At 47.7% G+C, this 24,751-nt stretch overlaps 1 protein-coding gene across 12 annotated transcripts in view; it reads right to left on the bottom strand.

Annotated features, from left to right (window-relative positions):
* Lar (tyrosine-protein phosphatase Lar) overlaps nucleotides 1-24,751 on the bottom strand; it is a 224,635-nt gene that overhangs the window by 10,897 nt on the left and 188,987 nt on the right. For 5 of the 12 annotated variants that reach the window (XM_026816022.1, XM_026816024.1, XM_018029058.2 and 2 more), the window contains 10 exons: nucleotides 21,980-22,162; nucleotides 13,182-13,292; nucleotides 12,539-12,814; nucleotides 11,743-12,027; nucleotides 10,696-10,719; nucleotides 9,792-9,892; nucleotides 9,401-9,730; nucleotides 9,173-9,323; nucleotides 7,827-8,123; nucleotides 1,602-1,610 (listed from right to left, as the gene is read on the bottom strand). In XM_026816022.1, coding sequence (XP_026671823.1) covers nucleotides 1,602-1,610; nucleotides 7,827-8,123; nucleotides 9,173-9,323; nucleotides 9,401-9,730; nucleotides 9,792-9,892; nucleotides 10,696-10,719; nucleotides 11,743-12,027; nucleotides 12,539-12,814; nucleotides 13,182-13,292; nucleotides 21,980-22,162 — 1,767 coding nt within the window. The remainder of the gene's footprint in view (nucleotides 1-1,601; nucleotides 1,611-7,826; nucleotides 8,124-9,172; nucleotides 9,324-9,400; nucleotides 9,731-9,791; nucleotides 9,893-10,695; nucleotides 10,720-11,742; nucleotides 12,028-12,538; nucleotides 12,815-13,181; nucleotides 13,293-21,979; nucleotides 22,163-24,751) is intronic. The other 7 variants (XM_018029059.2, XM_026816025.1, XM_018029062.2 and 4 more) reach the window with 7 other exon arrangements.

Here is a 24,751-nt window from a genome sequence, read left to right as displayed (position 1 = left end):
TATTTATTATTAGCATTATTCTTCCGACGTCTGATTTCTTTTTAATTATAGGAAATGCGTTTTTCTAAGGTACATAAACTTTTGGGATTGACTCTATAGCCAATACATCCTTAATCGGTAACAGTCCGTGGCCATGGTCGTTTCGTCTAAACGAAGCATGTAAAAAGTACGGCAAATCAAAGCTTTGTATAGCAATTAAAAAGGATGACAAGCAAATAATGGTACGAACGAAAAATAAAGTACCCGGTAGACAGAGAAACGAATGAAAGAGTGAGAGACAGAGAGATAGTGACAGATGAAGAGTAAAGAAAATGTAATTGGAAAATATGTACATGCCAATCAATCGCACACGGACAAAACGACGTACAAACAATATTACGAGGTACGCCGGTACCTCATGCTCTACGGCCCTACGGTGCGCGATAAACCTCCATTTGAATACCAATAATGTATATTCTTTTGTTTTTTTTTATGAACGCGAATGGTAATACGGAAAGCGCGCGTATAAATACGTCGTCGGGAATGCAAGCGCGCGAGGTTGTACGTTGGACGATAATGCTACGGCAATATTGGAGAGTCCATGACGAAACGAGAAGCGGTTTTATACATATGTATGTATCCGCGGATACACGTACATACGCATGTGCGATCTACGATCAATTGGTGCTGGGTGCGCTGGATGAAAACTGTGCCAGCATAATCGTGCAATCGTGTTTTTTGATAAACGTGCAAGGGGCAACAAAACGTATCCTCGTATATTTACAATTACCCACATCGATTTGCCGTATCGATAATTTGTCGCCAACGTCGTCTCGTAACTTTCGTCTATTCTATTTTTTTAATCCCATTTTCCGAAACTTTTTTGTTTTCACCGTTTTATCGAGACAACGGCGACGCGACGAGAATTCCGATAGCAAACGTTGTCGTACACGTCTCTCATGGACGGTCCAGTATCCGGCACCGGAAACGTTACGTATCGGCATTACATAGAAAGAAAAAATAAAAAGGAACACAAGAACGAAAGTAGAATCGTAGGAGAAAAGAAAGGAAAGCCTATGTATCTCTATAATCATGTAACATACGTTAACAGCCTCTACGAAGTGTCGCAAAATAAAAATGCGTTACGAGGAGAGGGCACGACAAAGAAAAGCCAAACACGTTTGCTTGTAAGTACACGCGGAGAAGATTTTCTCTCGGTTCGGCGAGACGCATCTCTGCTTCATCGTTCGCGCGAGTTTCGCGCCATTTAGAACGTATCAATTACGCTGAACGAGGCTCGCTATACGCAGCGCAAAAAACAAACTTGGCCAGCGCGTTTAGCCGGCCAGCGTCGTTTTTGTCGTTAACGATACGCACGCAAAAAATAGTTTCTCAGTTTAATCGTGTTCGCTTGCCGGCTGCAGCAACAAAAGTGTGGTAAAAAATCGCATCTCCAAAATGGTCTCTCGCAGAGAAAAAACAAAACGATATGCGAAATGAAAAATGAAAAATTATATGTATGTGTACATATATGTATATATATATAGAAAGAGAGAAAACGATGAAATATAGGTAAGAAAAATCATGGCACAACTCGAGTGACGAGGCTAAGGGATACTCACTTTTTTCAGCTGCGCCCCAAAAGTCGCCAAAAAAGTGGAAAAAAAAACTTTCGTAAAAATTCGTGTCAACTTCTCACGTGGTAATTGAGTAAAGAATTAATATAAATATTCAATATATTTAGGCATGTCATTGGGTAGCATACTACTGATTATTATTTATCAACGTGGCCTCTTTTACTATTCTTTTGCTTTTCTTTTTTCGATCATGGGAAGAGAGATAGAGAGAGAATGGAGACGAGAAAAAAAAAGTACTTTATGAATTTTCGTTTTTCTGTTTCTCTGGTGAAAACAGGCACACGCGCACTCGCTCGTTCGTTCGTTCCCTCCCTCCCACGCGCTCGATTCCAATCGCACCCTCTGCTCTATTCGTAATATTTTTTATCGCTCTGCCGAGACACGTCGGTGGACAAAATTCTCTTTCGAATCGATCGTTAAATAGAAAAATATCGCTCTGGTCCTCGGTCGCAGTTGGTCGCAGAGAGGCGGGAGATGTGAGAATATCTTTTTTTTTTTATCTTATTTTCTTTTGGCATGCGCAATCACTACTCCAAATATGAAATAACTAAAGGCTCATGTCCACCTGCCCCCTGCCGCCGAGAGAAAGACTTTTCGATCTTTTTGCCTTCCCTTGGTGATCCCAAGTATACACGCGTGTTTCTCGATCCCAACGACAAGTATGACGACGACGACGAAGGAGAGGATGATCGCGATGAAAAAAACAGAAGAAAGATAGAATAAAAAAAAAAGAGTGAGAGAAGAAGAAACGTAAAGAAAGAGGACGTGGCCTCTCTCCGCGTGTCGTTCTTTCCCTCGCGGCACAAGGCATCGAGAGGGAAGACCTATGATAAAATGTACTACTTAAAAGAAAGCTAGGAAGGAAAAACCATAAGAGACGTAAGAAGAATGGGGGAGGCGAGGCAGGGATTTCTCGTGTGTGATTCGAACGTTTCGTGGACGTTTCTAAGAATATAAGAAAAAACGCGGCACGGACAGAAAATATTCACGAATTGCGTGTATAGAATAGATAAGGATGCAGATGTGTGTAAGGTGGAACGTTTTCGAGAGGAAAAATCGCTTTGTTTTCGCAACTCCAAAAAGTCACCCGCAAAAAACGTTAGCTCGATAAAAAATATGTATTATTTCTGTGTGTGTGTGGGGGGGGGGGGAGACAGAAATTTTCCGCGAGGGAGGAACCAGAGGGACGGCGTTCTTTCCTTTTTTAGAGCGCACGGTAAAAAATATTTCCGTCCCTCTTTTGTTCCCTTTTGTTTTACTACTGCAGCATCCACCCGCGCATACACCCACGCAAAAATCGCAAAATTCTTCGCAAAATACGCAACGTAGATATACGGCCGTGGAACGGAGCACGCCCGCCCGGTTTTCAGTTACCCGCGCGTACACCGGCGCGCCGAAACTAATCGGATTCCCGATCAGTTTCTCAGTTGTTGTCGATTTTATCAGCATCGGCCGCGCGGCGAAACTAACGGAGTATCGACTGAAAGGAATGCGGAAAGGGAGAAGCATGCGTTTGTGTCGGATGGGGTCTTTGTTCGGAGAAAGAAACGCAGGGTGTTCGTTAGTTGTACAACTTCTTGATACTCTGACGTTTCAACTACCAGTAACAGAAAAGAAAAGAAAAAACGATAGACGCGAGTCGATTTAAATACAAAGGAACATACACATAGTAAGGTATACTCGTTCTAGATATCTAGGAGAACGTTTAAAAATATGTATATATGTCGATACACGATATAAAGATGGTATATATAAAAAATATACATATGTATATATAGATATCGAATACAAAGTAGGTGGATCCAAAAATACTGATTGTCAACTTACAGAGAGGCAGAAGATGGAATAAATAGGTCGGTGACTGCATGCAAAGAGCGTGGGTGCACGTATATGTATAGACAGTGAAGAAGAGTAGAGAAGAGGTTCTGGTGTGATATCATTCCAACGAGCTCGGTTGAGTGCTAAGAAATTTCAAATCCCGTATTAACGATCCGTCGATGTTCGTCTCGAGCGAGGAGAGTCTCCTTCCTTCTTTCGAAAAATTCTCCACGCACGGACCCGGGACTCGTCGGCGACTCTCTCGACGTCGAGATCGACGCATCGACGATTTTCCGCCACGGGCTCGGAACGAAGACAATGATAATACAAAGATTGCATGGATATTGGTATTCAAATGTTTCGAAGTGGACGTCCTCACGCGGTAATCGTAGCGCGGGTTCATGGATATTCCGCTCGCGTATCGTCCGACTGAATTCGCGCTTCGCGAGTCGTTACCCGATCATCTCGACGATATCCCTTTTTACCTGGTTCGCTTTCCAGGCGAATCCTGACGCGTCGCTTTCTACTCTCGCATCCCGCTTACACTCGTTCACGCATTCACGCTCGCGCCGGCTCGACGCGATCTCGACGACGCCGAAGAGAACGAACGCTGTTCGTAATAGAAAAATTGAATTTGTACCGAGAGAGGTATCGAGATCGCGTGGAGAAGGCGCGATAACATGATCGCACAACTGGACGATCGACGGTGGGGTGCTTGCTCTTTCAAGGGTGCTCTCAGTGCTGGTGCTCGGCTCGGTATATCGCAATAGTGACGATTTAAAACACGGTGAATATATTAATACGGTGCGCTGCGAGATACGGTGCTGTTCCTGATACGACGCTCGAGCGGAAGAACGCATACGGGCCGATTCGCGATACGAACCACAGGTTCGAACGATTCCTCATTTATTGACGCTTCGATATCGGCATCGTCGATTCGTTTCGACGAGTCAATAGACGATCAATCGTTCCCGACGACGACTCGTTCCGTGTATGCGTTCTAATCATATACAGGGTGCGCATATAGTCGCACGCGCGCACTTCACGCGCGTATTTTCTACTAGAAGCGGAAAAATGGGATGCGCGTTCCCCTTTTTCAAGTGCCGATATTCTGTGCACTGTAACAGCGGTGCAAAGGCGTGAATTCCGTGTTTGTGCATAGGTGCGTAAATATCAGCAGGCTCGTCCTTTTGTCGCGCGTGACTCGCGCGCGCGCGCGACTTAACATGCGTGCGTGGTGGGTGCGAGATAAAAAAAAGGTGCCCGCATGAAAAATAATAATACTTTTTCAACCCGGTGCCCGTGCACACACTCGTTAGACGGCGGACGTACAGTACATGTACACGCGTGTGTGCCTCGCCATACGTGTACGCGTTACACTTTCCCAATCGATAAATGCGTTTAGAATAATATGATCATGGTACAGTCGGCGGTACTAGGCAGCGACAATGACAATAACGAACGAGTATATACGGCGGTGAACTTTTGTGCTTGACAATGTGCGAGCTTACACGGCAGGGTGCTTTCAGCAGTGCTTTTTATCGTTCCCGCCTCGCTTTGCCGAGTCTGCTCTCTTAGAGGAGGTGGACGGTCGGGACTCGGGATCGGTCGCTCCGCAAACGGGACAATGCGTGGGAAGAACCGGGAAGGGGACAAGGGGGGCGGGCGGTGGTTCTGAAACGAAAGAGGATCCTCCGGGCTGGTGGCTGTGAGCGCAAAAGGTTCGAGGAAACGTCGTTAGAGACGCGCTCGCACGACTTTTTTCACCGACAATGACGCCCGGCTGACACAATGGTCTGCTCCTCGCAACAAATGATACCGATTTTCCGACACCAAGGTCTTCGATTATTCTTGCCGAGACAAAAGCCTCCGCGTTTGTTCCCCCCGTCGTCGGAACGCACGCATCGCGTCGCGCGACGGCGAGGACAAAAAAGTCGTATCGACACGATTAACAACGTCCACCCTCGCCTTTTGCTTAATCGATCTGGGGGATTCATCGGTGTCCGGTCAGAGGGTGAAAAAAGTTGTATCATGCAGGCCGGAACGGTGCCGGGTCTTACACGGCACCGAATGGGGAACGGAGAGGATAGATTCGAAACGAAAAGCAAAACTTCGTGCATCGGCATGCCATTCATAGGATCACAGAGCGTTCTGATCCGTTGGGTTTCGGGAACGCAGACTCGGCGTCGGCTCGACGGTTTTCTCGGGACGGTGAGGAGTTTTCGGTCGGACTCGTGGTATCATTGAGGTGGATCTCTGGGAGAAGAGTCTGGTCAAGATCGAGGAGTTCGTTAAACAAACGAAGGCATGCTCTAAACATGTGCAAACAATAGGTAGAACTAAATTTTTAACTAAAGACAGAAGAGCCTTATATATCAGAGATATCGAAAGGTATATACGTATACGGGCGTATACATATATACGTGGTGTATATATATATATAGTGGAAAAAAGTGCGTTATATATATATAGATTTTTGGTGTGTGTGATATACATACGCTATCAGTTTTAATATGTAATACGTAAGCGTTTGATTGGGCAAGCTGCCGCTCCTCGTTCACAGACATTATTTCCCGTTCGACGTGATGAACGAACGAGGTGAAACGAGCGTATGATTAAATTTGAGAATAATGCTGTGCACGGGGTAGGAGGCGGTCAGCTTGGCCTCTAAATATCTTCGTGGCAAGAGTGAATCAACGAACTAAAGAGAGAAACGAAACATCTTTACTTGACGTAATAATCACGGTAACCACCAGAAAGAACATTGAGTGTAATGTAGTACATATCATTAGACAATCGATATATTACGTTATATAGTGCGAGTAAATCTTAAAAACTAGCTGTTCAAAACCTGGATCATCCTCCTGCAAATGCTTTAAGGAAAGACAAAAACACGTGAGTGAGTAATAACAATTACAGTATTAGTAAGTGGCGTGTCATTAAACTGGGGGTCGTCCTCGTTTTCGAAAGTCGGGGGCTCAGCATTATTATGATATATATATATATGGGGGCGGGGGGGAACAAAAACCAACGGCAACGAACAAAGGGGAGCGTTGCGATTAGGCCCTGTGAAAATGGTAAGAAAATACGTTTCTCTTGTTTCTTTTTTTCTTTCTTTTACTCTTTGTCGAATGTGCGTAGCTGAGCTCAAAAATCGATTATCAGCTTCCGAAAAATCCGTAGACGCGTGCACCACCTGGAAAAAATTGTCTGGGCCGCTCCGATCTTGAGGGGAGAAAAAGTTTCGTGGGGGGACTCGGGGGTGCCGTTGGAAATACAGAGTACAAATTCATTTGGGAGGTTCGTAGGTAGTCGCAAAAATTCCAAAAATATAAAATCTCGCCAGCCAAAAAATTTGGGCCAACATGATCTCTCGCGTCGTCTCGTCTCGCGCAAAGTCCCGTTGCAAAAAAGACTGTATGGGATGTCGAATCGGTGGGGTGCCAGTGAGGCGATGGGAAGTCAATGGTGGAGACCGGCTTTCAGCAGGGAAGAAAAAATTGCTCATCGTGCGCGTTCAAAAAATGTACGTTCGCGCTAAAAAAATCGCTTCTCGAAGAAGTTCCGTCGAACGGAAAAAAAGGGCCGCGCGTTCCTCCTCGATGTTGCCGCGACATGGTTAATTTACACTCGACAGTTCGTTTCTCGAAAGCGTGAACTGGAAACGCAAAAGTGGCCTGAGAGGAGAAGCTTTTTACGCACGTATTATACAATATAGAAATATAATGTACAACGCAATCGAACGAAGTCGGAATGGAATAGAGATACAACGATGTGATGTAAAATCTAAAACGGAAACACAGGATAAAACGTTGTCGAACAATAGAACAGAAACAAACTAGAAAGTGAAGAGAGTAAACGGAGAGGCTGTGTACAGGACCGAGCTAGAGACGAATTTACGTCGTTCACTTTGATCGAATCAACCAAATTGAATTACGCACATTCGCCCCTAGGCACGTGAGGAGGAAAGAGACAGGTTCGAAGAGACGTTTGCGGAATCTGAAATCGAAATATACATTTAATACACAGTTAGAACGGTCGTGACACGCGATGGACCGAACGTCACTCCGGGCACGACGGTAATAGGGCGTGTGATCGCGAACCCGCATCGGAAATCACGCGTACGTCTTCGGACTCGATTTTTGGCGGGCTTTTATATTTTTGGCTCTTGCGCGAACAACTGTCGCGACACATCACCTTCGCAAGAGTGTCTCCAAGGACGGGAAGCGCGCCGCTCGAAGAGCATCGCGAGATCCTTCGATCAACGGGACTTGGAAATGATAAATCTGACAATGAGACAGCGAACCGGATCATTTTCAAGCATTCGAACGACGCGCTTCGTCGGGCTCGTGTAAACGTAAAAGAGAATTGATTAGCGTCAATGATACATACCGTCCTCGTGAGTTCTGACCGAGATCGGAAAACTCTGCGGTCCGTCACCTACGCTGGTCCCGGCCACTACCCAAATCCGGTACTCGGTCCATTTTTTCAGTTCGTCCAACACGAATTGCGTGTCATTCAGTTTGATAACCTTTGCCTCCGAGTCGGAGCGTCCGCTCTCGACGACTTGCAGCTTGTAGTAAGCGATCTCTCCGTTCAATCGATCCTCGGGCGGAGGCTCCCAGGTTACCAATATGGAGGTCGGGCTGATCGCTTGTCCGCTTACATTGCGAGGCGGAGCCCCGGGGACTGTATAACACTCAGTTATAGGGGAAGGAAAACAAAAACGGAAAACTGTGGCAGGGGAGAAACGTCGTCGTCGGTCGCAGGACGATCGCGGCCCACGGCGAACTTCGAATCCGACGAATCGAGCGTCCGCGAAAATTCGCTTCGAACTTCCGCTCGATTTATTAATTTGAAAAAGAAAAAAACAAACGAATCTTTGCACGATTCGACGGACTCGACCGAGTTCGGAGTCGAGCAACGTTCGAACGCGACCGACAGAACGGGATTTCGAAACTAAAAAGGTTTACGTGACGACCGGTCGAAGGTTCAGACAAAGGTCTCATCGATCAAGGAAAAACTCATGAGTCGATCCTTGAACAGTCGAAAAATTACGTGATTAGAGAAAATTTCTAGCGGGCGGTACGTTTGACTCGCGCAAGGAGCAAACGTGGTTGCCCGTGGCTTTTACGATTCATTTTTAATTCACAAGGAAAAGACAATGAAAAACTGAAGAACGGACGTAAACCATACGTTATCGAGAATGAAAAGAGGTGCCCAAAATGCACACATATATCAATGCAGTGCTTAGTGCAATTTATATGTATGATATTTACGTATATATATAGATAGATATATATAAAGTGGCATCCAAAAACGGCTTTCTTATTTGCAACGCATGCAATCATTCTCACTCTCCCACACTTCACGGTTCAACGATACTCTCTATCTTCCGTCTTTCTCTTCTGATTTTTGTCAACCCCCCGTTTTTCAATCAATCCACGGTGCGAATCTTTTAGCCCATCTTCTTTTTACATCAAGGTGTCGCGAATTAATTTAGCTTACGCTACTTGCGGGAGCGTCTAGCGCTATGTAGCACACCTCCTACCTGCTGTGCCAGGCCGATTCGCGTCGCGTTCGACACGGGCGACGACCAGAGGGTGAGACGAACTGCCCTCGGACGCTCGACCCGCCGAGAACGACAGAGAATCGGCCTCCCATCGGCACTCCTCGCTGCGTGAATTCACTCCTCTCTCGTTTCACTTTCTCCGACGATTCTTTGCTCATTTGCTTACCGTACTGTTTCGTGCGGACCGGACACGGGATCGTCGTAGCACCCTCGCCCCTCTGACTCTTCGCCGCCAGCCAGATGTAGTATAGCGTGTTCGGATACAGCCCGGTCAAAGTGTAGTTCTCGGTCACCGGGATTTTCCGGTGATGTTTCTCCTGAAATCACGTTCCGGGAGTGCGTTATCTCTGGCTCCCGGCGAAACTCTCGACCCACCCTCGTGGACGTGTTTTACCTGTGCATAGGTATCGTTCCAATACAGCTCATAGCTGATGATGTTCTCAGCGCTATGAGCGGGCTTGGTCCACTGGAGCGTTACTTTGGTCTCCCCTATGTCGACCGCGGTCAACATCTCCGGTTGGCTCGGTACCCCTTGCTGCGTCTTTATTTGAATAGGTGTGCTGAGCGGACCCGGACCAACGCTCGTCAAGGCCTGAACGCGTATCGTGTATATCGTGTGCGGCGTCAGTTCCGAGATGGTGGTCAATTGGCTGTTGTCGACCATTTGGTGCTCCCAAGACGCCATCGGTTGGTTCTGGTCCGTCGTGTAATACACCTTGTAGCCCTGAGGACATACACGCTTAAATCTCTCTCTCTTTCCGAACCGAAGAGAAGAGGGAACTAACCGTCACTTGTCCGTTCGGTGTTTCTGGTTCGTCCCATTGTATGACCATTGTGGTGGAGCTCAATGGCCGGGCCTGAACCTTGCGCGGCGCAGTACCGGGTTCTAAAACGCAGAGACAGACGTTCTCTGATAAACCCTTTCGGCACAGACACATCTACGTTAGTCACTGAATAGACGCAGGTAAGAAAAAAACCCCGGGAAAGAACCATAAGAACCAAAACAAAGACGAAGTTCCAGAAACAAAGGACAGAGGTATCGATGATATCTGCGGTAAATCAGGGCTTAATTCGGTAAATGAAAAAAAGGAAACACGAGAGTGTGCGCTCGTACCGCGTTGCAATCGATTAGCTACAAGTACGTACTTGTACGCGAGTACGTGTGTGCTCGTGCGATGGACACGCGTGTGTTGTTCGTGTGCATTGAATGAACGCAAATAAAAAAGAAAAAAATACGAGGGATTAAAAAACGAAGGAAACCAAAATAGAGAACAAAACGTAACAGAACAAAACGAGAGAGAATTGAACGAAAAATAAACAAATTATGAATGTGTATTTATTTGTACATAGTACGTACGCATGTACAGCTACTGAAAACGATGTACGACCCATACTGGCATGCACGAACGCAAAAATGAAATTTCCCGAGATGGAAAGAGTAGACTATCTGCTCATCGTGCGGTATAAGTGCCGTGCGTATCTCTCGTCTGCTCGATACCGACGGTTCGACGGATGTAAACTTGACAAGAAATATTCATAGCACTCACGGTGCATAATGAAAATTTAATTTTTCCGCGTGTGCGCGCTGAACGGATCGGGAACCGTTCCCGGCGGCTGTACACGCGATACGAGAACAGAGAAATAAGTAATGTTTGCTACGGCACTCTTATAGTATATGATTGAACTTACTGGCACCTCCATTTGTCGATTCCGCTATTGAAAAAAAGATGACGAACAATTATTTTCAATGATCATTGATTACGCTGGTTATGCATGTACGTATGTATAACAATGGCACGTGAGTGAAAACACGAAGCCGGCTCCTCTTTTGCGGTCCGCGGCTGTTCGTGTTTTCACGAGGTGCGAAGAGTGCGCTACTTTATCGAGGAAAGGTGCAATTTCGCGTGCTGTCTCTCCGAGTATTGGGTTTTTCTCTTTCCCATCCTTCTCTCATTCTTTTTTTTTTTTTTGTTTCGGAAAAGAGACGGAGAAACGTATGTTTGGAAAAGGTGGTGGTCATAGAGAAAGGGCTACGTGGGCGTGTGTGGAGGCAAGAGACGGAAAATATGCAGGGCGAAAACGAGACGTCGAAGCGCGCGACGCGGGCGTACACGTCGTCCGTGACACAAAAACACTAACACAGATGTGTGGTGCGAGACACAGATAGAACAGGGGATTGGTGATAGGCGGTGGAAAAAAAATGTTTCTTGTCACTTACATGAATCAAATCGTGTGCGTCCACGGCGGACAGCATGGAAAAAAAGTATAGTTTTCTCTCAAAAACTCGTGGTCAAAACTTGTCCCTCCTTCGGTGGTGCAAAAAATGTATTATCTACGTGCAAAAATTCGTACGCGCCCAACGGCGACTAACGAGCTCTATGGTACCGAAAAAAGCTGTCCGTTCCTTCATTAAACTCACAAACGATCTGCGCGAATTCGAGTCGTGACGATTCGTTCGCAAAACGATGTCGAACGTGATCAATAGAGTCGAGTGAGTCGTGAGACAATAATTTCGTGACGATGATTTTCAGTTTTCGAGGCGCGCAGACTTTGCGCGGCGACGTTGCTAACTTGAAACGTTTCGCCGGTTCAATTTGGTCGATCAGTATTCGATTCGGTCTAGGAAATCGGTGAATATATTGACCAGTTAGTTGATGGAATCGACCGAGAGATCGAACGAAATCGAACCGGGCTTTAAAGAGAGAAGCAGAAATAGTAAGTAAAAAGAGTACTGACTTGTCTCGCCAGTGGTGACTGTCACCGGGGCACTCGGGGGACCACGCCCAATCGTGTTCACGGCTATCACGTAGAGCTCGTACTCGGTGTAAGGGCTCAGACTGCGGACGTGATAGTACATGGTGGTGATGCCCGATATTTCGGCGAACGCCTGATTTACGTGTTTCGGTTTGTGCTGTATCACATAGTATTGCTGTTTGTCCGGTTCCTTGTGGGACCAGCTCAGTTTTACGGAGGTGGCGGTGATGTCAGACACTTGGACGTTCTCCGGTGCGCTGGGCAGAGCTGAAATTTATACAATATCGCGAGGTCTGATTTGGATTCGGATAGACGCTCCCTCGTCTCTGACCGCACGAAATTACTTTCTCCGTGTACGCGATGAAACATAACGAATCCTCGAGGCTTCTAATCGGTTCGCTCAAACTTAGCAAGAAGCGTTCGTCGAAGTTCGATCATGAATCGCGGCAAACGAGCGAGCATCAGTTTTGTCACGTGAACACAGAGGCGGTTCTTCGGTGCTCCATTTATTCGCGGGAACTAGTGTAGGTGCTTTGTCCCCGGGTCTTTGAATTGTAACGCATAAGCCGATTGATTAGTCATGGAAACTGTACTGCCGCCACGGCTCGTTGTGTACCTCGGATGGGGATCACAGGAGGAACCCCGTGATTGATCGTTTTACGTTATATTACCGCGGGCTCGATGGCACACGGTAATGCGATCTCCCGAGGATTTGCACGCGGTCTCGATCCATTCCGATCGTGTCGCGCGCCTATTGTAGTAGGGATGCGATACGAACATTGAACTTTCACCATCGACGTGGCTTCGATGACACCGAGGTCGCTGGCTGCCGTGCACGTGTAGTTGACCGATTCCTTGATGTCGGTGAGTATCAGCACGTTCTTGCCCACCGGCAGATTGTCGTCGGGGGTGAGATCGGTGGACGGACCCTTCCTCCACTTCACGAACGGCATAGGCGAGCCTACCGCGACGCAGGTCAGGTTCAGAGAGTCGCCCACCATCACCTCGCTCACTGCTGGCGGTGGAATCGAGAACGTCGGCGCTACGCGACGAACTGAGTCGTAAAACAATAATTTTTCATGACATTTTCTAATTCCTCGAAATTCGATGATTAAGAGGCTAATTCATTTCAGTTAGTAACATCTCAGGAGCTCGTATAATTATAGGAGGAGGTTGACGAATCGATTACGCGATACTTGAATCTTGTATGATCACCGTAAAATATTCCACGACTCCGTATAATATAATATTTGTAGCCGCGTGAACCCTTTGTGCCGTTAGCTTAGTTTAATTACGTTTTAATTACACGGCATTAATTTTAATTACAAAACGGTGGTAACACCGATGAAGGCTCGCAGTTTTTGTAATGAATTTTCGTTAAAGCGGCTTCTTGAGATTCGTCTCGAAGGTGTTCCACGTACCTTTCACGTATAAAATCGCGGACTTTGAGTACTCGGTGCCGACGGAATTATTCGCCACGCACTCGTACGTGCCTTGGTCGTTCACGTCAGACTTCATGATTTGCAACGCACCTGGAAAATAAATACGACTAAATTATTTACAACCTGCAAAGATTCTCTCTGATCTCTCACGCGCCGCCTTCGCTCGTTCATCGGCGACGGTAAAAGAAAGTTGTGTTAAGAAAGTTCGATATTTACTTTTATTTTCTTTACGGAAAATGAAAGTTCTTAATTTTAATTATTGTTTAGTTGAACTTGTATTAAAATCGTATATGTTTTGCAAATGCTACCGAGCTACTTTGAGGATGTATTGGCTATATAGTCAATCTCAAAAGTTTATGCTCTTTAGAAACGCATTTTTTAAAAAGAAATTAGATGTCGGAAGAACATTGCTAATAATAAACAACAACAAAAAATTTTCGATTTTTCCGAGATTTTTCCAAGGGGTACCCCTTCAATTTCTTCCAAATTTTCGTTTTTGGCCAATAACTCTCAAACCGTTGAATCTACGGGAAAATTGCATACGACCTTTTTTGTAGAGGACGACGAGATCTACAATTTCCATGTAAAAATTTTTCGCTAACGTCAATAGTTAACGAGTAATTTGCAAAAAACTGTTTTTTTGTTTTTCGTCAATAACTCGTTAAATATTAATGCTAGCGGAAAACTTTTATACAGAAATTGTAGATCTCGTCGTCATCTACAAGAAAGGTCCTATGCAATTTTCCCGTATCTCCAAGGGTTTAGGAGTTATTGAGGAAAAACGAAATTTTTTTCCAAAAGTTCGCTGTTTCGACGTTGGGATGGTCGGATTTTGTCAACATCAATAAAATGCGAAATAATCATACGTAACTCGTTAAATATCGAAGTTAGAAGGAAAACAACTTTTATTTGAAGCATTTTTCGCAATTTTGAAGAAGAAAATTTTTCGTCAGCGTCAATACTTAATTGGATATTTCCTTCTATACTTTTTAGCACGTAGCTATTTATTATTAGCATTATTCTTCCGACGTCTGATTTCTTTTTAATTATAGGAAATGCGTTTTTCTAAAGTACCTAAACTTTTGGGATTGATTCTATAGCCAATACATCCTTAAGTAGGAAAAATATTCATGCCTCGATCTCGATATTTCACGCGGTTCGTCGCCGTTCGCACTTTTATCGATTTTAATCTGCTTACTTGAACTTTTCCCCGGCACGAGGTTTCCCGACGAATCGCCAATCGCGAAGTTCAAGGATTACGGGATACCAGCGATGCAGAAAGTGCGCGGGGTAAGACGAGAACGTAGAACGGTCGAAGGGGCGATGGTGGTACTTTAAATAATCCTCGCGGCACTCTTTCGTTTCGTTTTTCCAGCGCTAATTGAGTTCGCAGGCGGGTCGAGGAACGCGCCGTGCTCGGGGGAAGCTCGACGCGAGTAGGGGAATCCGTTTCAAAGCCCCCGTTACAAAGCCCGTCTATTCCACTTTCTGTTTGGCCTGGCGGTCGGTTCGTGCGCGATTTCCATGATGCATCAACCGAGTTCCCTTACCCGCGTGCGATATACACCACGATGATGAACTGGCTGTTACGAGGCGTGTGATTATCTCCTTCAGAGACGTCACTCCTTCGGTATAATTCAGCCGCCTTGGATCCGTCCGCCCCTCTAACTGCGTTTCTACACCCTGTTCCCTGCGCGCGACCCTTCTTTCGCCACGCCAACCCTTCCTTCGTTGAGTAAACACTTCGGATCAACCGGCTTGTTTTCCATTCCGTCCCAACGTTTTATCGAACGATAATTAACGCGGTAATTAATAAAACTGCGTCCTCGACTCGAAAGGGCGCGGCTCACGATCAATTCCGGTCGCGCGTAGGTTTAAACATTTCCCTAGTCCGGCCGTATGGATTTATAGGGTTTCGTTGCAAATGCGACTTTGGCGAGAAAGAAAGAGACGGAGCTGGGATTCGAGGGTGGAAAACGTTCCATCACGAGCGAGAAGCCAGGCAGTTTGATATCGCGTACGATCGGAATACATAATCGAGGCTCATCTACAATTTCCAGTAAGCTGACCAGGAAGGAACGCGTGCTCATATCGTTATCCCATCCAGTCACGTGCACGTTGTTAGCGCGACTGCGAAAAACTTAAATCGCCGCCGACGACCAAACCGCTGGAAACCGATGCTCATCCGCCGAGCCGGAGATACACAATGTACGACGCGGGGACCCGCCAGGAATTTCTTCGATAATTCACCGCGCGTTCCATCCGAAATTTTACCGGGGATAGAAAAACTCCGGAGGTGTTCGTCGAGGAATCTGCGCGAGTTCAACGTATCGGTGATCGAAGATGAAGAGGAACGTTGGTTCATCGAGGGACTTGTACCCGGGAAATTTAATGAATTAACAATTTGCCACGGTCGTCTGAAAAATTCTTTTCTCTTCGCCGAAACAGTGGCACGTCTCCGTCTGGACCCGGGAGGCGGCTGGGTTACAGGCGACGGGAACACGTCCCGACATAAATATGTACAGAGATATCGGTGTGCCTCGCCTACGGGGAAAACGTGGCAGCGACGAGAAAAGGGCGAGTAGCGAAACGGAAACGTCGAAACTATTTGCGTCTGTTTACCCGCCAATATTGAAATATCTTTCCTTATATTTAATATCGCCGGTACGGCGCATACGCAGAATATACGCAGCGTGCAGTGACTCGTAGTTTATTCGGTATCGCCTATTTCGGTGCGTCTCTCTGTCTGGCGTCGGATGGCGGCGGTGTATGGATAAGAAACGAATACAGGTGGAACCCGATGTGGGCGCTGACTTCGAAAGATGAGCGCGTTCGATTCGATCGAGATAGAATGCAAACGGAAAAATATGTTTACCCGGAGGCTGTACAAGCTTTTCGTTCCGTGGATGCGACCCGGCGATGCTCTTTTCCCGTCGCGTACAAAGAGGAGTCGCGATCGGGAAGAATCTTCGCGTAATTCGCCGACGTTTTAATTGCTTTTCATAATTACGGCTGGCCGCGGTGCTGTATCGACCGCGTAAAACAGTCAATTATAATTATCGGGGGAACGTTGCCAGGCGCGGGCTTCGATTCGAGTGGAAAGCAAAGGGGAGAGCGAAGGTAATGGCTCGTGGATCGCGATGCTCTTCCAACCGGACCGAGCCAAAATACAAACAGAAAATTTGTTTACTTTACCAGTCGCGTTCTCATTGTTCTTGACAACGTTCTTCACGATAGAAAACTGCGCCCGAGGATTAATTATCCAGCGGCTCGAATCCAGGATGAATAACCACGCCCGTATTATCGTTTTCGTCTTCGATCAGTGAGTAACGAAACTGGAAACGACGCGAACAATCCGCGTTCTCGTCTTCCCGTGTAAACGTTCCACCGTTTCAGAAGTGCGTCGCATTAACGTCAGAATCCCGTTTCGCAAATATAAGAGAGAATGACGGCAGACGAGAAGATTATGCGGGCATGAAACGTCTTTGCGCGTGGATTCGAAGAGGTACGCCCGGCGAATGCGTCGTGCCGGAAAAGGAAATCGAATTACCCGTTGACGTTTCCGCTTCTCCTTTTTGCCCGTCTATTCGCGCACGCCAAGCCGGAACGAGCCTTTAATTCGCGTGCAAATTTAGCGACCCGTTTCGTTGTTTCTTGCGGTGAACCGAAATTAAAATTCCTGGACCGGACCAATTTTCTGACACGTTTCACCCGCGCCGAGTTTTTTCCGACCCCGTGGAATCCAAGACCGTTTTCTTGCCAGAATTTGGATCATCTCAGCGCCTAACGAGACGGTGAAGATTTGACCGAGGCCGTTTCGAAACTGTCCCCGAACGAAACGGATGCCTGCACCGAAGGTAACGCGTCCGTGAACGACAAAGGGTGGACGAGCGAGAATTTCGGCGCAGGTGTTTCGCCCCGGGCTCGTTTCGAACTCCGTCCTCGTTTCCTGTACGGCTCGGCGAACTTCGGTAGCGAATATTTTACGAACGTCGGAGTCAAGACGCTTTCACCCTTGCACCTACTTAAAAACTACCCGCGCCACGGCCGTTTTTGCTCCCGATCGTCGAGAGTTTCACAAGAGCGCGTCGTAACGTTCGCCCGGACGGTTTCCCGTTCCATATGCGTGGGCGCGCGGTCGTTCGGACGATTTCGAGCATTCCGCGACGGGCGGCGCGTTACCGTTACGAACAATTAGCGAAGTTCTCGGAACGATCGGGTCATTACGACCCGAAGTTAAGAGGGAAATCTAGACAGGGAAGAAACAGCGACAGGGACTGGCCTGGAAAGAAGCCGGGAATCCCAAGGCAGGTGTTAAGGAGCGACGCAAGTAGCTCCCGGGCTTGTTTCGAAGTTCAAGCCTTGCTCATCAAGCCTCGGCGAGCTTTAATGCTGGAAATTTTACGAGTGTTGACGAAGCGTTAACTGCCCGCCCACACGGAGCTTTTACTTTGCCTTGCTCTTTCCACCGGTTTACGAGGACTGCAAAATATAATTTAACGATTCTCGATGCGTTGAACCCCGAGGTTCTCTCATCGCTCTCCGTAATTTCACCGGTACCGCCTTCGTTGTCCTTTGAGTCGTTCCTCTCGGCGGTTTCACGAACGCCAGGCGACGCGACGCGTAATTCGATGTGCCCCGGCCGAGTTTCGGCGCGATCTTTCCTCGCGAGACAAAGCTTAAATGAAACGTTAAATTGGTTTATCTCGCGTGCCGGGGAATCTGCGTCGGTTTAATTCTCTTCAATTATCGTAAAGCGTATCGCCGGCCAAAGCGGACGTTATTTTAATACGCCGCACCACGTCGCGCAGTCGGCTACCTGCCTTGTCTAACTTTAATTAATTTGTCTCGTTTACCGCGATAAACGGAAATGGAGATCTGCGGACCGCATTGTCCGAGTTTAACGCGGCTTGTCCCCTCGCTGCTTTCGTCGTCTTCCGTTTGCTTTGCTGCACAAGAATTTCGGAATTACGTTTCCGCGCAGATGACCACCGCCGAAAGAGACCGCTCTGACCCGTCGCACCCCGCTGGTTTTCATTAATTTTTTCGCGGAAGACGACGAAACCACCGACCGATTCTCGTTTCCGAGCACGCTTTTTTCCGCCATCTCGGGAGTCCAACGTACAGGATCGCGCGAAAATTTCCCAAACAATGCCCCGGAACACTTTGCAGTTTCGAGTGCTGCCACTCTGTAATGACCAAAGACGGTTTGATATTATTAACGCAACATCGCGAGCGTAGGTATATACCTCTCTCGTAAATGAATGCAAACAATGGCCCGGGCACAGACTTCTAACAATGCCCACCTACCGAGAACGTTAGAAACGGTTCCGTTAAAATTTCAACGTTAACCTAATGTACGCGTCGACAATAGTGTAGCAGCCAGTGCGAGTTCAATTCGTAAGGCATTTAAATAACAGCCGGCGGCAAACCACGCGTCTCCGCCTTTTTCACCGGATGTCTCGCAAAAATTTTCGAAAACAATGGTAACCCCTTCGTGCGCCAACACCCGCTCGTATCAAGACAGATCGTAAAACAACAAACGAACAAAGTCCATTATAACATCTGTTCATTTCAACGAATGCTCATTTTTCATTAAAATCGTTGCATGAAAATTTAATTTTAAGTACAATTTTATCGAAATTTTATTAAATAGTGATAAATACGATTATTTCATGAATTACGAATTATTCATTTATTTTCAATAAAATTGTATCTGAAACGAAGGATACGAACGAGGCTATTATTCGTTCGATTTTTTCGACGTGCAACGAACGTGTTCCTTTGGATTTTGCGACTGACGTTGTTTCGAAAAATTGGAAGGGCTGGCCTCTGGGCGAACGATAACACGGTTGCACGCGGAAAAGGGATGTATGGAATAAGGAAAGGCGGGACTGACAAGTTCGAAGCGGAAAGCATTCCCCTCTAGTCGCATCAGTCACCCGGTCGCTCGCTTGTTCGCTTAGTGGCTCCCTTAACGTTATTCGCGTGTCTTCTCCACCCACCCCCCCGCGTCAATACCGTTAGAAGCCGCCACCGCACCGCCGCCGCCGCCATACGGCACCACCGCTACGTATATCCCATGAAATATACGGCTTAATGTATTGCAAAAAGTACACGACGGGGGCAATGTACTTGCCGGCGCGGCGCGTATCCGCGTGGCGTGTTCCGCGAAAAAGAAAATGGATAGCGGAGAGAATCGCGAAAACCCGGCCGCGGAGAGACAAAGCGTTGCTCGTGAGTCACGCCTGGTAACGCGTTTAACCCTTTAACACGGGCAAAAACCGTGACCGTAAATATATTCCTAATTGAGATGCGAACACCTGTCCAGGTGTTGGATAATGCGACCACGGTATAAGAAAGAACAGTAGGCTTACCCACGGTGTCGATTATATCAACCGTTACACGAAAGGGATTGTATGCAAATAATCTAGGGATTTATTGCAAATAAATGCAATCGATTTACCAGTGGTCAACAGTTGGGCGGACCCGATCATTCCGTTCGACGCAGGTCGAACTCTCTTCGTGGAACCCTCGATAAGACGTCCGCGCGTGTTTCCACGTAAGGTGCAGACGGCACTGCGACGAGCACGCACGCGATAGCTCCGTTTATACGTGACACGCATTCGTAGGGTCGACGCACGTGCTGCGACCGGTACGGCACGGCACGGTGCAGCGTGCACCGGTTTCCCTACACCGGGAAGACGCATCGCGATTCGGAATGGAAGCTCGCGGGATTTCGGCTGATATTCGTGGCATCGAACCGGAATAAATTTCATGTTAATCGCGAGCCGGAGACGAGATCCCGAAAATTTTATGGCCACACTCCCAGACAAAAGTATAACTTCCAACGAAATAACCGACGAGCTCGCACGAGAATCTACGACGGATCGTCGGACGACGGCAGATCGATCTACTCACGCTTGTCAATTCTATTTCGTTGTAGATCCTCGGTTCAGATGAAACAATCGAGGTAAGATCTTTCATCGTATCCTATCACTTCTAACCGGGAGTGTACAGCGTAGGAACCGCTTTCAGATATATGCATAACGCGTGTGCACGTAGGTAGTACACGATACAGGCGAACGATACTAGCGTGTATGCAGCCAGCTTTCCCTACATCTAATGTATACTTTTCACGTCGCGGCAAACTGCGCCGGTCGCCGTAAAGATAGTCGGGCAAGTGCACGCCGGTATTACGTGACGTGCCGCTCGATAATGATACCGCCATTGCGATAAAAACAAAGTGAACGTTATATATATATATATATATGTACACACGTTTGTGTGTGTGTGTGTGTGTATATATGTGTGTACACGGTTTGCGCTAGTACCCGCTACGGAAAAATAATGATAATAGGTTACGTCGTGCGTTAGCGAAACAACCTTGGGGGCTCTATATAGAAATTGCTCTCGTCGACTCGTCCGCTCGTTCGTTTCGCCCCCCGCCGCTCGCTCGCGCTCTCGCCGCGCTATCGCGAATCGCGTTCGTGAAATCGCGGCTTCTTATTAACCTCGTAACGATGAGTTACTATGGGGTGGAGAGTTACTTTTAATAAAACGTCTATTCCCGGGAATAAAAAGCGAATATGAATCGCGGATAGGCAAACGGGTTTAATGGTCGCACTACTTTCAGAAGTCATCGACGAATTTAGAATTGAATGACAAACTGTGCATCCGGTTTTGATTGAAACGCGACGTCGAGTGTCAAGACCCAGTGGGCTCTATTTTCGTTCCCCGTTTCCATGGAGAACAGAGAAGTCGAGGACCCGTGTACATTTTTTCCCCGCAGGATTTCGAAGACCACTTGTGGCGAGCTATGGCCGCGGCATAAAATTTTTATGGAGAGGCCATCGCCGGGTCCGCGGTCGATCGGAGGGAGATCGGCTGATCGTTTCATCGGGTTCGTTAACCGAATCGAGAGAGGAGCGCCCCGTGCAGTAGCGCGGGTCGCTTTATGCGCCGGCATTAGTTATCGACTTGTCCGGAGGAACGAGTACACGCGGTACAAGCGTCACCGGGAGAATAACGAGCAGCTGACCGTATCACGGCTGCGTTCAAACGCGATTCGACCCGATTTCGAGGGGACGATCGAAACGCACAGCGATTTTCAAGACGAGTCCCCACGTCCCCGGAACGATCCGATTCTGATTCGTCTCGCTCGACCGGGAACAATTTCTACGCATCGTAATTTGACCGCTGAAAAACCGAATTATCGAGCATTTTTCGAACCGCGGACAGGATCGATCGAATCTTGATCGTTTGGTACTTTGATCGAAAACGTCGGGACGAGACGCGAAGTGCACTTCGCGAGCGAAGCAGACAGAGCAGGTGCGCGGTCTCGGCAAACGAGATGGATGCGCTGGATGTTCCCATATCGCGTGACCACTCGATCAACGCTACCGCGGGTTGACAGTGACTTACGCGCTCTGGCACTCGACGAGATATGACACGCGCCACTTCGCCCTATTGTTAACTTCTGCATCGCGGCTAAACATCTTCAATCTATCCTACCCATCCATATATTTTTTCCACCCGCGCGACTCTCGCTACTATTCTGTTAACAGCTTATCGCGTTCCTCGTCAAATACGACTGACGCTGACAGCTCCTCATGCATTTTCTTATCATTACGTTATATGTTCCGCTGTTCCATTATCAGAAAACGTTACGTTGAACATGAACGAGGATCCAATGGCAGATCGGTGAAACGAGTGCAGCCACGCTCGTCCATTACGACGCAATTATATGTATATTAAATCCGTGGTGATTCGCTTACCGGAGTCCAGAACCGTGTACCGTGGGTTGGTCGTATCGATGGGCAGCATGTCTTTGACCCAGGATATGATCGGGGGCGGTGAACCGACGGCGGAGCACTGCAGCACCGCGTTATGACCCATTTCGACCACCTTCGTCGTCGGCGCTTGAGATATCAACGGGAAACCGCTGGGTAATTTGTCGGCTGCAACAGTCAAACAGATAACGTTCATGATAAATTATCGAAAAAAGAATCGTCGCATCTCGTCGAGCGGAGACGACGTCGAAAATGTTTCTATTTGCGTGAAAGAGCGTCATGGAAATCGAAGCTTTCGAACGAAACGTTTGAAATTGGCCGCAGCGCGTATTTCGCGTGGAATCGTCGAGGTCAGTCCCGTAGGATCCAAAGTTAAGGGAAAGCCATTGGAGGGACGCGTCCCTCTTACTCCGGGCGCCGAGAAACAGAGGCTTCGTCTTCTCAAAGACGGTTCACCGATACCGCTAGATGCGACCGGATACGTACACGGCCGTGTCCGAGAATAGAATCAGAATTCAATATACTGGAAAAGTTCGTAAAACGGTTCATGGAAAGAGATAGGGAAAAGGACGGATGGACGGCTGCTAGGTCGATACCTCGAAATTTCTATTCTCGGACGAAGTTGATCGATTTATTCGCGATTGTCTGGACAGGACTCGAGAAGACGAGAAAAATACGAACGCTGCAACCGGGCGGACGTCAAACGGTCTCGTGTAGATGAACTCCGTTGGAATTCCAGGTTTTTGCATAATGCTTTTACGAAAGTAAAAATCCAACGCTCGTCGGAAAATCAGAATTTCCAACGGCGCATCGGGGGCTGCGCCGTAACGTTGTCGATATCGCGTCGCTAAGCATGCCGGATAAACTGGAAACATCTACGAAAGTTAATTCGCCGTAAAGTCAACATTTGTCGAGGAAGTTGGTACGTTGGGCGGGGGTACGGCGACGGGTTTCTTATTTTCTTGCTTCGCTGAGCCACGAAATCGCGAATAACGAAGCCGAAGGCCCCTGTCGTTAGAGAGACCCGGGGATGAGATTAATTTGACTTGTTTTGCGGCGCACGCGATACAAGCCACATTACCCTCGTTCTTCGCGTAATTACGACGATACTGCGTTAATCCTCAGGGTGAACTCGTAGTTAAATTTAAGTTCGAGGATGTTGCACTCCAAGTTTCGAACAACTTTCGCGCGGCGGAGTCCTGGTTCCATTTCAATGGGGCTCACGCGCCTCGAGCTCGACTCTTCTCGCCAATTTTTCTCCGGCGCCTCCTGCTCCTCCTCCTGCTCCTCCCCCTGCTCCTCCTTCTCCTTCGCCTTCCTTTCTTGTTTTAATTAAAAATGTACCGATAATTGCGACGCGTGGGATTAATTAAAGATCCGTTCCACTTTCCAGCGGAACTTAACGTCATCATTACGTCGTACGATCTTCGTCGCCCGAGATAATTACAGACCGCGTCATTTTCAAAGTGCCTCTCGTTCTTGCTACACGTTCGCGATTCTCGTTTCGTGGAAGAGAAGATCCGTTCGATACATTTTTCAAATTGAATGCAGTGGTCTCGGAAACCAGAATCGATATCCGTGTTCTTCGAACGCAGTCGACGTCAGCCGGGAACTGGGTGAAAGTTACCGAAGACTAGCGATCAAACTGCAATTACCATCGGCGTGGCGGCGGCACAGCAGGCACTTGGCGAATCGCTCTTTTATAATCTCGTCAATTAAAAGAGCAATCGGAACTCGGCACCCCGGGCTTCGGCCAACTTTGTCTAGTCTACTCTCTTCATAAATACGTTATAAGTCAGTAGAGAACCTGTTGGATACCCTCGCGTGTCAGCGAAAGGAGGGAAACTTTTCCCCGAACGATCTACGCACCTCTTTCGCTCGACCGGCTCGCCTTTCTCGTTCGAACCCTTGAGACCGCGAACGCTTTTTCTTCCTTCCTCATTTCGCGACGACGTGGATGAACGTTCTTCCGATCTCTCCCAGCTCGGTTAACGAGCACGATTAAGACGCGCGAATCGTTGGCGTTTTGGTAGCCGCGCTCAACTAAGCCGGAAGGAAAGGGGACGAGTTCTGTCAGATTCACTCGACGTGCCGTGTCGTTCCACGGCAGCGTGGAGAAAGAGGTTCGCGTAGGGTTCTTCGGTACTTTCAGCGGATCTTCTCCTATTGTTTTCTTCGCCGGCGCGGCTTCTTTTGTCCTCGTTATCGTCCCGAGTTATCCAGGAAGGCGGCGCCAATTATATCGGCGACCGTGAGGCGTTCACGGTCGACAATAGAAATCGCCCGCAGACCTTTCCCGCCCCTCGAATCGTCCTGACGCCGCGCGGTGCTCGCTCCTGCCCTCTCGGCTTCTTCCCTCTCTCGCGACAAACAATTCCTCTCCCTTTGCCAACCACCCGTTGACAATACGACCCGGCACCGAGAACCTTCTCGGTAACTCTATTGTCCCTGTCGATTCGCGGATTGCCTCTTCTTCCTCTCCGAACGAGCCCTCCTTTCCGATTTCACGCTACGAGAAGTACGTCGCGGTCCACGGAGTTCCCGGTGAAAAACTCGGGACGGCAAAAAACTCGCGGTTTCTTCCACCGGCGAGTTTCGTTGCTTGCCGTTTAAAACTACGGACTATGTAAATCAGTGAGGAAGAAGTTTCCGGCCACGTCCGAGAGATCGCGGAAAGACGGATCCATTCGTTTTACCAGAAGTCGGCTCGGATAGCGACAAAGCGATGGATTTTCCCCGGGCAAGAATAAAGGGAAG

This window comes from Ceratina calcarata, unplaced genomic scaffold (assembly GCF_001652005.2).
Source record: "Ceratina calcarata isolate Rehan_Ccalc_2016 unplaced genomic scaffold, ASM165200v1 scaffold48.2, whole genome shotgun sequence".
Lineage (NCBI taxonomy): Eukaryota > Metazoa > Arthropoda > Insecta > Hymenoptera > Apidae > Ceratina > Ceratina calcarata.
Note: the sequence above shows the minus strand (reverse complement) of the source record. Positions and strands in the feature narration are given on the sequence as shown.